At 36.9% G+C, this 14,773-nt stretch overlaps 1 protein-coding gene and 1 pseudogene across 2 annotated transcripts; one reads left to right on the top strand and one right to left on the bottom strand.

The window, feature by feature from the left end:
* Nucleotides 1-597: 597 nt before the first annotated feature.
* Nucleotides 598-1,675, bottom strand: LOC149021581 (transcription factor MYB46-like). Its single transcript, XM_089147465.1, has 3 exons — nucleotides 1,540-1,675; nucleotides 1,326-1,455; nucleotides 598-1,243 (listed from the first exon to the last, which is right to left on the bottom strand). The coding sequence occupies exons 1-3, from the start codon at nucleotides 1,673-1,675 to the stop codon at nucleotides 598-600; spliced, it is 912 nt and encodes a 303-aa protein (XP_089003591.1).
* A 7,562-nt stretch (nucleotides 1,676-9,237) lies between these two features.
* On the top strand, nucleotides 9,238-14,741 carry LOC149021580 (putative phospholipid-transporting ATPase 4; annotated as a pseudogene). The gene is made up of 10 exons (XR_016172056.1): nucleotides 9,238-9,422; nucleotides 9,971-11,941; nucleotides 12,040-12,150; nucleotides 12,303-12,579; nucleotides 12,666-12,754; nucleotides 12,890-12,974; nucleotides 13,130-13,339; nucleotides 13,466-13,591; nucleotides 14,410-14,508; nucleotides 14,622-14,741. The product of XR_016172056.1 is annotated as a putative phospholipid-transporting ATPase 4 (transcript).
* The last annotated feature ends 32 nt before the right edge of the window (nucleotides 14,742-14,773 follow it).

The following is a 14,773-nucleotide window of genomic DNA, read 5'->3' as shown; positions in this document are numbered from 1 at the left end:
CAAGGTTTTCTCTGGGGAAGATACCATTCGTCATGATATCATTGGTGTGGTTTAAGAGATTAATTCCTCCCCACACTTGTTCAGGAACCTAAAACCTAAAATCTCTCCCTCCCCACGAACACCCAGAGAAAAAATCAAGTCTCTTGCTTAAGTTGACAAAAAATTACCTCATAAAACCCACTCAAATGAGGATAATATGTCTAGCAATAAAATTAGAAAATTAACCATGCCGAAATTCATTACCAAGTACAAGCAGTGGAAACAACTAGAGTAAGACACTGGGAATGCATGCATGAAACCATTTAGGACGACATAAACTCTGAAACTTTATTATAGAAGAAACAAGAAAGCCCATGTTGCTACGTAGCTTCCAAATATATATGGATCAAGAGGGACATATATACCACACCACACCATCATCATAGAGCACGGCCAAATTAGAGCTTTTCATGTAATACATGCATCTTCTATTAAGAACATACACGCTAATGCACACAAATAACTGAGAGAGGAAAGCCAAGCCAAACTCTCGATGGAGTCCAGCTTGAAGAAAATTGCAGATTAGAGTTCATATACAGATGCCCAGATGTTGCAGATCTACAAAGACAAGGACGATGGCAAGAAGGCAGCAGCAGCAATGTACTCCATATGGTTGGTTGGTATACATGGGTAAGACAATCCAGATGTCAAACTTGGAAGGCCAGCAGTGCGCAGGTGATAAACTTCTTGTGTAGCACCAGAAGAAGATGCAGATGATAATGATGGCAAACCAGTATATTCATTCATGTCCAGGTCCAAAGCCATCTCAGGCATCACCAGAGGATCATTATCACTAAAAGCTGTGGAAGTGAGCTTGGAATTCACATGACAATCCTGAGTATCAGTAGGCTGATAATTCGGAGGCCATATTGTGTCAGAATGAGATACATTCTGCAGCATCACGGGTGTCATCCCCAGATAACTTAGTTCAGGCTGGAAATCACCATTGTTGGAACTTTGAAGCATTGAAATGGGATTGGAAAGTTGAAAAAGTTCTTGTTGGGTATCCATGAGGAAGTCATAGTTGAATTTCATTGGCAACATAGCCTCATTGAAACCAAAAGTGAGGTTGCAGATATCAGGATTAATGGTGGCCAATTGGGAAACAGCACGAGAGAAGAGATTCTTCTTTATGCTTGAGTTCCAGAAGTTCTTGACCTCATTGTCAGTTCTTCCTGGTAGGTGCTTGGCTATCTGAGACCATCTGTACAATAAGATGCAAATTCATCGGTTCCACATATTGATGTGATTGTGAAAATGATGAAGATGTTAATGGCAGTGCTTACCTGTTACCAAGAACGCTATGGAGTTTCAGTATAAGAGATACCTCTTCCACAGAGAACTTCCCACGTTTTAAATCCGGTCTAAGGTAATTAATCCATCTTAATCTGCAACTCTTACCACATCTTTGCAAACCTACACCAATAATCGACATGATAAAAGTTATCATGAGATATATCATTCATAAATCAATGATATACGATTAGGTTTTAGTGTTACCTGCAAGCCCAGGAACCGAGCTCCAGCAACGACCATGGCCATAGGTTGAGATGTAATTAATGAGTTTCTCATCTTCCTCAGGTGACCACAGTCCCCTCCTCACCTGCTGTTTGTTGCAGCATGAGTGACAACCCATTCTCTCTCTCTCTCTCTCTGCTAAGTATCTATGAAGTTTCTCTCAAAAGTTCCTTGCCTTCTAAAGGTTTTAGAGAGAGTACTGTAGTTTTGGACATACTAATGGAAGCATGATACACGTGCAACCAGCATGGTAAACCGTGGATTGATCATATTTAGTAATGATAGTTAGGTAAAACTAATGAGTCCCAGATACAAAAGATTCATATGTGATTGGTTAATGATTGCATCCATCACTAAGGTGATGATTTACGAATTAAAAACTCTTTAGTTTTCTTGAAATGTGGAGACAACAGGGACATATCTAACAAAAGCTAGCCTCTCTAACATCAAAAGCAATGGACCCAAATCTGTTGGCAAGTCTTGGATCAACTTGTCCTTGTAAGATTCTTCTCGTACAACACATGGTACCTCTGCAAAGTGCAGAGAATGTGTTAAAACATACTGCAAGAATTAAGAGAGAAGAGAGAGATATACAATAGAACCCAAATGCACAGATTACTGAGCCCACATCTGCAAGAATCATGCAACCCATGGGATGGCCTACAGAGCTTATATCTACTCTTACTAAGGACACTTCCTTAGCCAGCACTTAAATCGGCAACATTCTATGAAATTTCAGCATTCAGGCTCCTTCTTAGTGGAGAAAACTTTTGGGAATAAAAACAATAGGTTGAAAAGTTTTGTAGTCACATCTCTGTTGAATATTGATTATTACCAGCCCAAATGTTATTGGTTAGTTTTTGATATCAAAGAGACCACTTAAAGTAAATTTCATGTGATTGATTTACCCTTCTGAGCACTCAGTTTCATTGCAGCACCTGTTACACCTGCCAAAGATAATGGAAAAGAGTACCCAATCTTTTTGTGACGAGTGTCCTGTTCTAAAATTTTAGACTAAAGAAGCAGCTAGCTCCATTTGGCAGCACACTGCTGCGTCTGAAAATCCATACAAAATAGTTAGGAAAAGGAGAAGAATCTTACGGATTTCGGCTGTTATCTTGTTTGAATTTGATTTGATTGATTAAGGCTTTAGCTTAAGAAAACAGAAAAGAGAAACATTCAAGTTGCTTTACACTTCAGAGTTCACATTAATATGCTATGGTGATAAGCCAACTCTACCAAATTAATATTCTCCTGCAAATAATGTTATTCCAGAAGTTAAAAAACGGACAAAATCATGTTGCTACAGTCCCTGTAAACGTATCTTCCACGTTCAAAATGGACAAAGAAATAGCTCCAATTGATTTCATGTCAGATTGTGTTTTTTATTCACTATACAAATTGTGACTTTAATCGTTAAAATCTAGACAATAATCAAAATCTTTACCAGTAGATGGTTAGACTTAAAAATACTATTTGAAGACAGGTACTGGCAAGGTTATGGTTTCTAATATTATTTCCATCCCCCACCTCCCTTTCCCTCTCTCTTGAAATGATCTTTCTAACCCTCAAAGGGATGAAAAAGAAAAAAATGTAGACTTCCAGGGTTAAAGATAAGTTTCAGACAAGTCTTCACAAGAATTGCTTGCACAAAACCCTAAGCCTAATGAATTCTTATTGCATGAAATGTTTGCATGGGATAGGAATTCAAATTCTAATAAGTTGCATGCAAGGGAGTAAATAGAATCCCAGGAGTGATGAGAATTTGCTCTTTGTAAAGAAGAAAGAAAAAGATAGAAAAGAAAGAAAGAAGAAGAACAAGAACAAGAAGAGAGAAAGAAAGAAAGAGTCCAAGAGACAAGTGCTGCAAGTTACTTTACTCGCTTTGCTCTTGTGAAAGCATCTAATGTCAAATGGCCTTTCTAATCTAAATTCTCTCTCCATGGGTCCATCATTGTGCTGGAGATGCAAAAGGAATACCAGTAAGAATCATCCAAGCTTTCTTTGTTTCTCCGGATAATTAACCACTAGATGCCATCTTAATGTGCAGTGACATCAAAGCTTCAAAAGCCTAACCCAAGTTCACCTGGCACTGCTAGAACAACTAATTCATGAATGCAGCGGCAACACCTCAGTGATCAGTCTCATCAGAAATTGTTGTCCTCTCTTAAACTGGAAACATGTACTTCTACAGTTGCTTCCTTTGTCATGAAGTTGTCATTCAATTTTGCCCAAAACAAGAAACTTTTGACCAAGTAATTTTGTGGACAGCTACAGGCTTTCTGTCCACACACTCCATACACTGAACTAAACAAGAAAGTTTCTACCAAACTAAAAAATAAAAAAAATCCGTAAGTCGTACATTGCACGTTGTACCTCATAGCGTATGGTATGTTGTATGCTTGTCTACCAATCACGAGATAATAATGAAATTCAGCAACTCACTTCAATCACATCATGGTGGATGAAGAGATTCTCTTTTATTATAGTACGTGACAAAAAAAATTTACCTTTCCCGTCGCCATCCTTAGAGTTACAATTTTGTGGTTGGTTGTTAGTGGCTTTGAAAGTTAATATCTTTCCTAATAAAGCCAATGATTTTTGTCTTTTTGTCTTTTTTTTTTTTTTTTTTTTTTTTTGATAATTTTAGTATTACTTTATATTAGGAATGAGAGTATTATGTGACATAAAGTGGGGCTTTGCCCTTGGTCTCAAGAAGATTTGAACTTTGACCTCTTATTTGGAGGTATTATTTTTTACTAACTGAGCCACCCCTCAGGGTTAAGAGAAAGGAGATTGATGGCCTTAAGATTCTTGAGTTGAACAACTGAGCCCATGGCCAGAAGCCACGGATGATAGGACTCGAGGAAAGTTAACTTGTGACCTCTTAATTATGAGTTATTTAATAATTATTAACTAGACCATTATTTATTAATGATGATATTTCTATTTTTCTTGAAAAAAAGGATCTCATACCACACAATATGAAGGATCATTATCATTATAAGGTGCACAAGCACTATCTATTGAATTTACCACTTGAAACAAAAGAGAAACCATATATTGTATTGTCTTTGTCTTCCATAATATTTAGTATTTAAAAAGCTTTAATTGTTATCTTCAAATAAGTCTGTAACATCTAGATATGTAATATCTGTGAGGCCATCAAAATCATTCTTTTTATGGAAAAATTTGCTTTCGTATGATTATTTTGGAAAGTCAAATGCGTCTCTACAGTATTTCGCAGCCTATAACACTTTCCATAGCCTCCCCCTTTCGAGAAGGTTCAACACCAACAAAGAAGGCTTCAGGATCATCTATGGCTCTCAGGAGCTTCAGTTGTGCCATTAGGGCATGCACCTTTCTCTTTCAAATGGCAAAATCCCCAATGCCATCAAACTTCTCAATATCCACCGTAGAACTCCCCATAAGACCACTCAGATTAGGGAAATTAGGATCAAAACCAAAATGTGATGCAACCCTAGGGTTAGGGTTCCTAAACCAGGTGAGGAGTCGATTACAGAAAGGTTAGAAGACCTAACCAACACTCAAGATTCCTCAAAAGGTGAAGAATCCACACCCCCCACCTACCTCTGTTGCCGTTTTGGAAGAGGAATAAAGAAACCCTAGAACCCGAAAAACTCTAGAAGCTTCAATTAAAGCCTTAAAGCACCACAAACACCACAAACGAAGCTTCAAACACCAAATCAAAGCAAGAAATAAATAAAAATCCGACCAATCAAACAAAAAACCCAGCAAAACAAGGCTTGGCTACCACTATTATGGAACCCCGATTGATTCACGATGATGATATAACACAAGATTGAAGCAAAAAAGAAGAGAAGAGATAAGAAACTGATGACTAAGTTCAATCTTTCGACCTACGTCTCGAGGGCTCAGATCCGAACATGACAATTGTCACACCCCACCCGCCGGTATCGGATTTGCCCGACAACCCATGGATGTGATCCACAACCACAAGATCCTCGATTTAGCCATTAGTAATAATAAATACACACCACCAAATCAAGAGTAAAGAACAATAATAATTAATGTAAAGAAATAAAGAGTCCAAAATCCAAAGTAAGGTAATAAATGTAAACCAAGGAATGAATAAAAAAAGGAAATGTATTCAAAAGAATGTTTCCAACGAAAGCAAAGAAAATATCATAGTTTAATTATCATTCTTCTCTTTCTCAATATTGGCACAACCTTCATCTAATTTATGAATAAAATGTGTCATGAGACCCTCTTTCATCGACCTATCCAAATGACGAACCACTTGGATCCTCTTGCCATCAATAAGTGTCCATAAAAGCACTCCATGCACCCGCAGGAGGCTTCATATTGTGCAGCACTAATTCTCATTGACTTCTCCACATCCTCTTCATTGGAGTTCTCCCATACATACTGAACTTCTCCAGCATCTGTATAGTCACCTACAGAAAAATAGAGATAATCCACAAAGAATGAGTTCTTACAAACTCAATAAAGCAACAATCCCATATGCACATCGACATCAAATAAGGTGTATTCTATTAATCTTAAAAATAAGATTTTATAGGGCAATTTCACAATTGACCATATGGAGTTGTTAAAAAGCATTATAAAGACAAATTAGATGTTAATGAGGCAAATGTATAACAAAGTTAGAAGAATAGAGAAAGAATGATCAAATTTAACTTTATTTGGAGATAAACTCTAATACATGACAAATTGATAACTGCACAAACTCAAGTGTGCATGATATGCATAAACTTTATTCACTCAAAAAAAGTTTTTTCAGTCAAATCGAGAATCTACGAAAAGATTTTGGCGGCAACTGTGCCAAAGTCTTGACTGACCAAGAAATGGACCATCTATTTCCTTGCAGATATGTGTCATGTGTCCCAACATCATATCATATAGTTGAAATCCATTTATAAATCACATAAAAAAGTTGATTGATGTGACTAATAAATGGATTTCAACCACATTTTCGATTAGAACTGATTCTTACTCCTTGCATTTATTCAATCAAGCTCACTATTGAATTGGGTTTTGGTTTTATAATTTTTTGGGAAGAAAAGAATTCACAATAGCATGAATCTTAGGTGGAACTGACTAGAAAGTAGCCAAGTTATTGTTGTTATGATCCATCTATACCACTAGGTAGCCAAGTAGGGTTATAATAGGGTCAGGTCGGGTTGGCTTTTACGACTTTGATATTGACTTTGATCCGGGTCAAGCTGATTTAAACCTAACCTTGAGCTTCATCATGAAACAATAAAACAATGATAACTTCATGTTGTTACTAAGCTAGTAATTAAGGTTGAGTTAGACCAAGTCAACCCAAGTCAAACACTCAATCTTAACCTGACCTTGACTCTAATTTGAAATCATTCTAACGTACTCCTTGGGTCATACTTTGTGTCTAGATCTTGTTCAAGCTCAAAATGAATTAAGAGTGAGCTCAAATTGTTTGGGCCAATTTGTATCCCAAACCACAGAGACTATTAAACTTGAAAATGAGATCCTAATTGGATCCAACCTAAAAACTACCTTTTATGATACTAGTAATGACGCATGTGCATATGCACGTGTGATGTGCCTCCTTTTATAGAATGCATGCATGATGTGTGGAATTTAAAATTTTATATTTTTCATTTGAATTAAGTTTTAGTGTACAACCTAAATGTTTCTTTGTAAATATAAGTTTGCATATAGATTTACAATCGGGAACAGAGTGTACAAAAGAAGAACCCGCTAAGTTTATGGTTAGAGTTTCAAGAGTAAAACAAAACTCAATAAGTCTCCAACGATGGAATTCTATGCGACACAGTCAGGTCAAAGCAGGAATTTAGATCCATTTTCTTGACGAGAGGAAAACTCAATTGAGAGAATCTCCAATGTCATCATCATCTTCCTAGTGCCGATACAAAAAATAATCTATGTTGTTAATAAGAACTTGGACAAAAGAAGCAAGAAAAAAAGAAAACCCAGAGCAGATAACAGAGAACCAAAGTGAATTTAGGCAAATAAACATGCTAAAGTAATCGAAACAAGAAGTTGATGATGGGTTTGATCAAAACATGAAGTTGATGATGGGTTTTCTTCCTTTTGTATGAGCCATATCGTAAATGATCTCAATGCTATGGATTCTACAGTAATCGATCTTGTTCATTTATTTATTTATTTTTCGGTCAAAACGTTTCTTCTTCCTCGTTGCCAACAACTGTGGGTTTCAACTTTCAATTAATTAGTTCAGTTTCACAGTAACATTGAAATTTAAGAAACGTTTGCTCTTCCTATGTAAATTTAAGAAACGTTTCCTTAATTAATAGATTTTATTACTTGGTATAAGTGTATAACATGTCTAATTAATTTTGGATCTCATTTTTATGAGAATACAATGAGACATCGAATAACATATCAATCAATTAATGATTTATTAAAATAATGAGAAAAAGAGATATTGAGAATTTAAATTTACAATTTTAGACATCATTTATTACTAATTTGCTTATCTAACTGATTGAATACAAAAGGTCATTTGTGGAAAACGAAATGTAGCCATGTTTCTTAAGTTCATACTTTTATAATAGTAGTATGATATGATAGTATGATATATTTTTTTTTTCCTTTTTGGATCATCATCAAACCAGTCATAACAATTAGGAGCTCATGGCTCAGGGAGATAGGAAAAAGTGTAGAGGGATGGAGGTTCAAACCCATGACTTCTTTGGACTTGGTGCTTCTATATAAGACGATATCACTACTATGCTAGAAGCATATCCACTGTCTTTTATGAATTAATGTCCATGAAAATTGACAGTTGAAGTCAAGATATCAAATATAAGATTCATTTCTAGAAATCGATTATTACTCTCCTTATTTTCAACCAAAGACCCAAAAATCATAGTACCGCATACAAAATTGAATGTCATATTAGATTAATTTAATTGGTAAAGATCAATGCATCATAATATGAGGTCAAGAGTTTGAAGCTTCTGATGAGATTAAAAGTATGAATCTCCTTAAGCCAACAACGAAGTCTCATCACAAATATAAAACATCATTACTCCCTATATAAAGCTATTAGTCCGAGATTTTTTTTCTTTTTTCTTAAAATAAAATATAAAATTAATTAATTAATTAAAAAAATTAAAAAACTCGCTTTGACGCATTAGTTGAACGTGCGCGGGATTTGGACTTTTATTGGCGGGAACGTCGGCAGCTAAGATATTATTTTTTAAATTAAAATCAAATAAAATAATGAATCTTTTATGAGAGGAAAAATCTCTCTCTCATGGCTTTGGTTACACTTCATCAAAGAAAATCACAATAATGAACATTTAGTTTCCTTTTTCAAAAAATTCTCATTCATTCGCCCCTGTCGATAAATAGAATGCAGTTAGATTTTATAGGGTTCACCGTTCACCTTGAAAGTGCCAGGTAAAATAGTGAGCTACATCAGCTCAGGTGGCACAGCTAATTTCTAGAAACTGTATTTCCAGCCTATGGTGATGTTTTCGCCAGTTCATCGTTAGGATTTCAAGGAAGCAAAAATTTCCCGAAATTTTTTAATTGAAAATTCTATAAAAATCGTAAATTATAAACAAAAAAACATAAAAATAGATTTCCGCTAAAAATTATAACTGATACGACCGGGAAATTCTAAAATTGGTTCGGGACGGGAGAGTGGGCAACCTCCCAAACCCACCATCCTATAGTCGCTCTCTCCCTCTCTGCGAAATATCGAAGCTCTTCCATTGCTCTCTTTGAAATCATTGGAAGAGCTTTGATGTCGATGCTTCTTTAATGTAATTTCTTCTCCGAAGACCTGCTGGTGCTTTTCATTCTTTTGTTTTCTGTCATGGCACCAGGTACATTTCTTCCTTTTCTTTTCTGTTTTAAAGATTGGTAGAACCCATTTATCTTTTTCTTGTTTTACCTTTTACACTGATAAGCCTGTGTTGCAACTTACAATTATGTGCGCATTTACGTTGTAGCTTTACAATTCTTTTGGGTTTTTCGAATTTTCCTTGCCCACCTATATTTCAGTTAGTTCTGAGTATGTCGTTGTCATCATTGAGAATTTGGGTTGTAATCTGAAGATATGGTTTAGGTTTTCAACGGTGAATGTCGACTACTGCTCTGTTTTGCCACATATCTGGAATTGTAAGATTAGATTCGGCAAGAAAACTTGTAAATGTTGAATTTTGGAGGTGATATTACGTTGAGATAAGTTTGAAATTCTTATTGTTTTCTTACTTTTCTTATAGCATATCTTTTGAAAGTTGAACTGCATTCTAATATTGTATGTCTAGAAGTTGTCATTTATGAAGAACAGATTAGAGGACATGTGAATGGGCAATTTTGGATTTTTGAGGTGGGGTTAATATTATTTTCCCTCTCTGAATTTTGCTTCTAGGTTATTCATTGCTAGAATTCTCGGAACCCGCCTATGGATTTTAGCTTTGATGGAAGGATATGTGCAGCAGAAACACCTGGAGTTTCTGCGGGTTCTGTTAGTGAGTTTTGGCTTTTCATATGGGTGTCTATCCAATTCACTGAAGTTGACCTGAAAACATATAAAAGATGTCACCAGCAGGCAAAATTAGGGCTAAGCTTCGATGGAGCAATATCTACTCATTTGCTTGCTTCCGTCCACATTTCGACAAGTCAGAGTGCCCAGTTTCCCTTGGAGGCCCTGGTTTCTCACGAGTTGTGTACTGCAACCAACCTCATATGCACCAGAGGAAGCCTCTGAAATATGCATCAAATTATATATCCACCACAAAATACAATATTATCACCTTCCTGCCCAAGGCAATCTTTGAGCAGTTTCGGCGGGTGGCAAATATCTACTTTCTAATGGCTGCACTTCTGTCACTCACACCCATTGCTCCATTCTCTGCCGTGAGTATGATAGCTCCACTGGCCTTTGTTGTTGGCCTTAGTATGGCAAAGGAAGCTCTAGAAGATTGGCGTAGGTTTATGCAGGACATTGAGGTCAATTCCAGAAAAGTTAGTATTCATCAAGGGGATGGTAGTTTTCGTCGCAAACCATGGCAGAAGGTTCGAGTTGGGGATGTTTTAAAAGTCGAAAAAGACCAATTTTTTCCTGCAGATTTGCTTCTGTTATCGTCTAGCTATGAAGATGGGATTTGCTACGTCGAGACTATGAATTTGGATGGTGAGACAAACTTGAAGGTCAAGAGATCTTTGGAGGTAACATTGCCTTTAGACGAAGATTTAGCTTTCAAGGATTTTTCTGGAATAATCACATGTGAAGATCCAAACCCTAACCTCTACACTTTTGTGGGTAATCTCGAGTATGACCATCAGGTTCATGCACTTGACCCTAGTCAGATTCTTATTCGAGATTCTAAGCTCAGAAACACTGCTTATGTGTATGGGGTGGTAATATTCACTGGCCCTGACACCAAAGTTATGCAGAATTCAACAAAATCTCCCTCCAAAAGGAGCCGAATTGAAAGAAAAATGGATTATATCATTTACTTTCTTTTTACCCTGCTTGTGTTAATCTCAGTGATTAGCTCCATAGGCTTTGCACTGTACACGAAATTTGACATGCCAAAGGCATGGTACTTGCAACCAAAGAATACCACAAATTTGTATGACCCATCAAGGCCCTTATTGTCAGGCATTTTCCATTTGGTCACTGCTCTTATTCTCTATGGATACCTAATACCCATCTCACTGTATGTTTCAATTGAGGTTGTGAAAGTTTTGCAAGCCATGTTCATTAACCAAGACTTGCAAATGTATGATGAAGAGACTGGGAATCCTGCACAAGCCCGAACATCAAACTTGAATGAGGAGCTAGGCCAGGTGGGCACAATTCTTTCTGATAAGACTGGCACTTTGACGTGCAATCAGATGGATTTCTTAAAGTGCTCTATTGCTGGTATGCCCTATGGTTTGTCTTCTAGTGAAGTAGAAATTGCTGCAGCACGACAGATGGCATTTGACCTTGATGGGGGGAGTTCAGAAACAATAGACAAGAGCGGCATTCAGGATCCTTGGGATACCAAAAACTTCATAAGATGGATTCAGGGATTGAACTAGAGTCGGTGGTTACATCTAAGGGTGAAAAGATAAAGGGATTCAGTTTTGAAGACAGTCGCCTCATGGATGGAAGTTTTTTGAAAGAACCCAACACGGATCTCATCTTGTTATTCTTTCGGATATTGGCTGTTTGTCACACTGGGATTCCTGAACCTAACGAGAAAACAGGCGGTTTCAATTACGAATCCGAGTCACCAGATGAGGGAGCTTTTCTTGTTGCAGCAAGGGAGTTTGGATTTGAATTCTGTAGACGGACTCAAACGAGTGTTTTCGTTCGAGAAAGATATACTTCTGCTCACCCAATTGAGAGGTTAGGACATAAACAACTTTACTTGCATTAGCAGAGTTTTTTTTGGTGTACTTACATAGATTCTCAGCATCTGTTTCTGTCTATCTTAACATTTTCAGGGAGTTCAAAGTCCTAAATTTATTGGAATTCAATAGCAAACGGAAGCGGATGTCTGTTATTGTCCGGGATGAGGATGGGCAGATTCTTCTTCTGTGCAAAGGTGCAGACAGGTTGGATCACTCTACACCTTACATGGTTCTTCTTTTCCTCAGAAGAACCATTATCAATCTGATCGATAGCTTTCTTTAATTCTTACTCGCGTTATAACCACATTGATGTGTCCTCCTTCAAGTTCTGATTGCATATTTCTGGAATCATACAGCATAGTTTTTGATCGCCTAGCCAAAAATGGAAGACGATTTCAAGAGGAAACTACCAAGCATTTGAATGAATATGGAGAAGCAGGACTGCGGACATTGGTTCTTGGATACAAAAAACTTGATGAGTCTGAATATTCTGCTTGGAACAGTGAGTTCCTTCGAGCCAAAACTTCTATAGGTTCTGATAGAGAGGCTATGCTTGAACGTATCTCAGATATGATGGAGAGGGATCTGATTCTTGTTGGTGCTACTGCAGTAGAGGACAAACTACAGAAAGGGGTAAGCTTGGCAATTATATTAGAGTCATTATTAAATAGAGGTTCTTTCAATCATATTCATCTTTTTATCTTAATTCTTGTAAATAGGTGCCACAGTGCATAGATACACTGGCACAAGCTGGTCTCAAGATCTGGGTTTTGACAGGCGACAAGATGGAAACTGCAATCAACATAGGGTTTGTACCTTTGACACTGCAATTGTATTCTCAATGTGCATTACATTTGGAAAGCTATATTTGTTAGCTTGTAACCCTTCACCGCTTGGGAAGATACATTGGATTAATAATGAAATTGGGGCTTATTTGTTGCAGATATGCATGCAGTCTACTCCGTCAAGGCATGAAGCAGATTTGCATAACAATGGATACAGAATTGTTAGCCCAAGATAGCAAGAAGGTATAATTTGCGTTAATGTCTTAGCATTGTTCTGAATATCTTTCAAGCCAAAATTAAATGTAGTGGCAGAATAAACTCACAAAACCTGGAAAAAATGGGTACTCGAAATCTCTTTTTCATCTTAAGCATTTTTCCTATCCTCATTTCTTCAGCAGGCTGTGAAAGAAAACGTTTTGATGCAAATTACAAATGCATCCCGCATGATTGAGGTAGAGAAGGACCCACATGCTGCCTTCGCTTTAGTTATTGATGGGAAGACTCTAGCCTATGCTTTAGAGGATGATATCAAGAAAGAACTTCTGACTTTAGCTGTTGAATGTGCATCTGTAATATGCTGCCGGGTCTCACCAAAGCAAAAGGCACTGGTATGTTCAACTTTTGTTTCAGATATATAATGAAATTTTTGACCAAAATGTTGTTCATGTCCTTACTTTTAGATAGAAAATAATCATATAAATGATCTCATTTGTCTACTTATGATCTGGTTTTAGGTGACCAGAATGGTAAAAGAGGGAACTGGAAAAACAACTCTAGCAATTGGTGATGGTGCAAATGATGTTGGTATGATTCAAGAGGCAGACATTGGCATAGGTATCAGTGGGGTCGAAGGGATGCAGGTTGGTAATATATCTAAGAGTCCATTTTGTTTAAATGATGTGATGGGTTCAGCTTCCTCCCACTTGTGCTTTGTATACATGCAACATGCATCTTTAATCAAAAGATATAATAAATTGTCTCTTGATTCCCCTATTTTTTATGGAAATATTAACTTCATTCCAATGTTGGGTTTTATCCTCTGAATCTTCTGTGAACTTTTTGGTTACCCCAACATGCTTTCTTCTAGACCTCCCTGTTGTGCTGTAATAGCTTTCAATTCACACCACGAGGGTATATGCTTATACTGGTATGGTCAATGATCATTGACCATCGTCAACCCATCTGTCTAATCCTTTGGGTCATCTCCTACAATGCTTCTATGCGCTTAATTTCCCTTTATTGGTGACTGTTAATTGAACTGCTTTATCAAACATCAGTCCACTATAATTCTATGAGAATCAATATTAAGTAGACAGTTCAATTTTTTATGTACTTTTTCCTCTCTTTTTTTGTTTGATTCCTTCTATGCCATGAACATTTGTTGGCTTTTTTTTCTTACATTTATTTATTTATTTAGATCTTATTCATGAACGTTAGTAACTAGTGCCTAAAGATTGACCTCCGCATATTTGACCCTGTAGGGCAAAGATTTTGTTAAAGAAATCAAAGATTTCTGGTTGAATCAGTTGCAATGATCTACATAAGATTTTTATTTATGTATTCTTGTCCTCGTCTAGGCTTCAATGAGAACTTGACTATGAATCATGGTCCTGCTCTTCATGTTCATTATTTGCTTCTAATAGTTCAGGTCAAGTGATGAATTTCCAGCTTTTTGCAGGCTGTAATGGCTAGTGACTTTTCCATCTCCCAGTTTCGGTTTTTGGAGCGGCTTCTTGTTGTCCATGGGCACTGGTGCTATAAGAGGATTGCTCAGATGGTAAGGGTGGTGTTGCCTTCTTTTCCCTCTAGATCTTTCCAGTTTTATATCTCTATATGATTGCACTATATAATGTTCTCTGCTGATGTCTGCTGTTCATTAATTGAATGCAATCAGATATGCTACTTCTTTTACAAGAATATAGCCTTCGGTCTCACGCTCTTCTACTTTGAGGCATACACCGGATTTTCTGGACAGCCTGTCTACGATGACTGGTATATGATACTGTTTAATGTTATACTTACTGCACTACCCGTCATTTCAC

This window comes from Hakea prostrata, chromosome 3 (genome assembly GCF_041222555.1).
Source record: "Hakea prostrata isolate BN-2017 chromosome 3, UWA_Hpros_2, whole genome shotgun sequence".
In the NCBI taxonomy this organism is placed as follows: domain Eukaryota; kingdom Viridiplantae; phylum Streptophyta; class Magnoliopsida; order Proteales; family Proteaceae; genus Hakea; species Hakea prostrata.
Note: the sequence above shows the minus strand (reverse complement) of the source record. Positions and strands in the feature narration are given on the sequence as shown.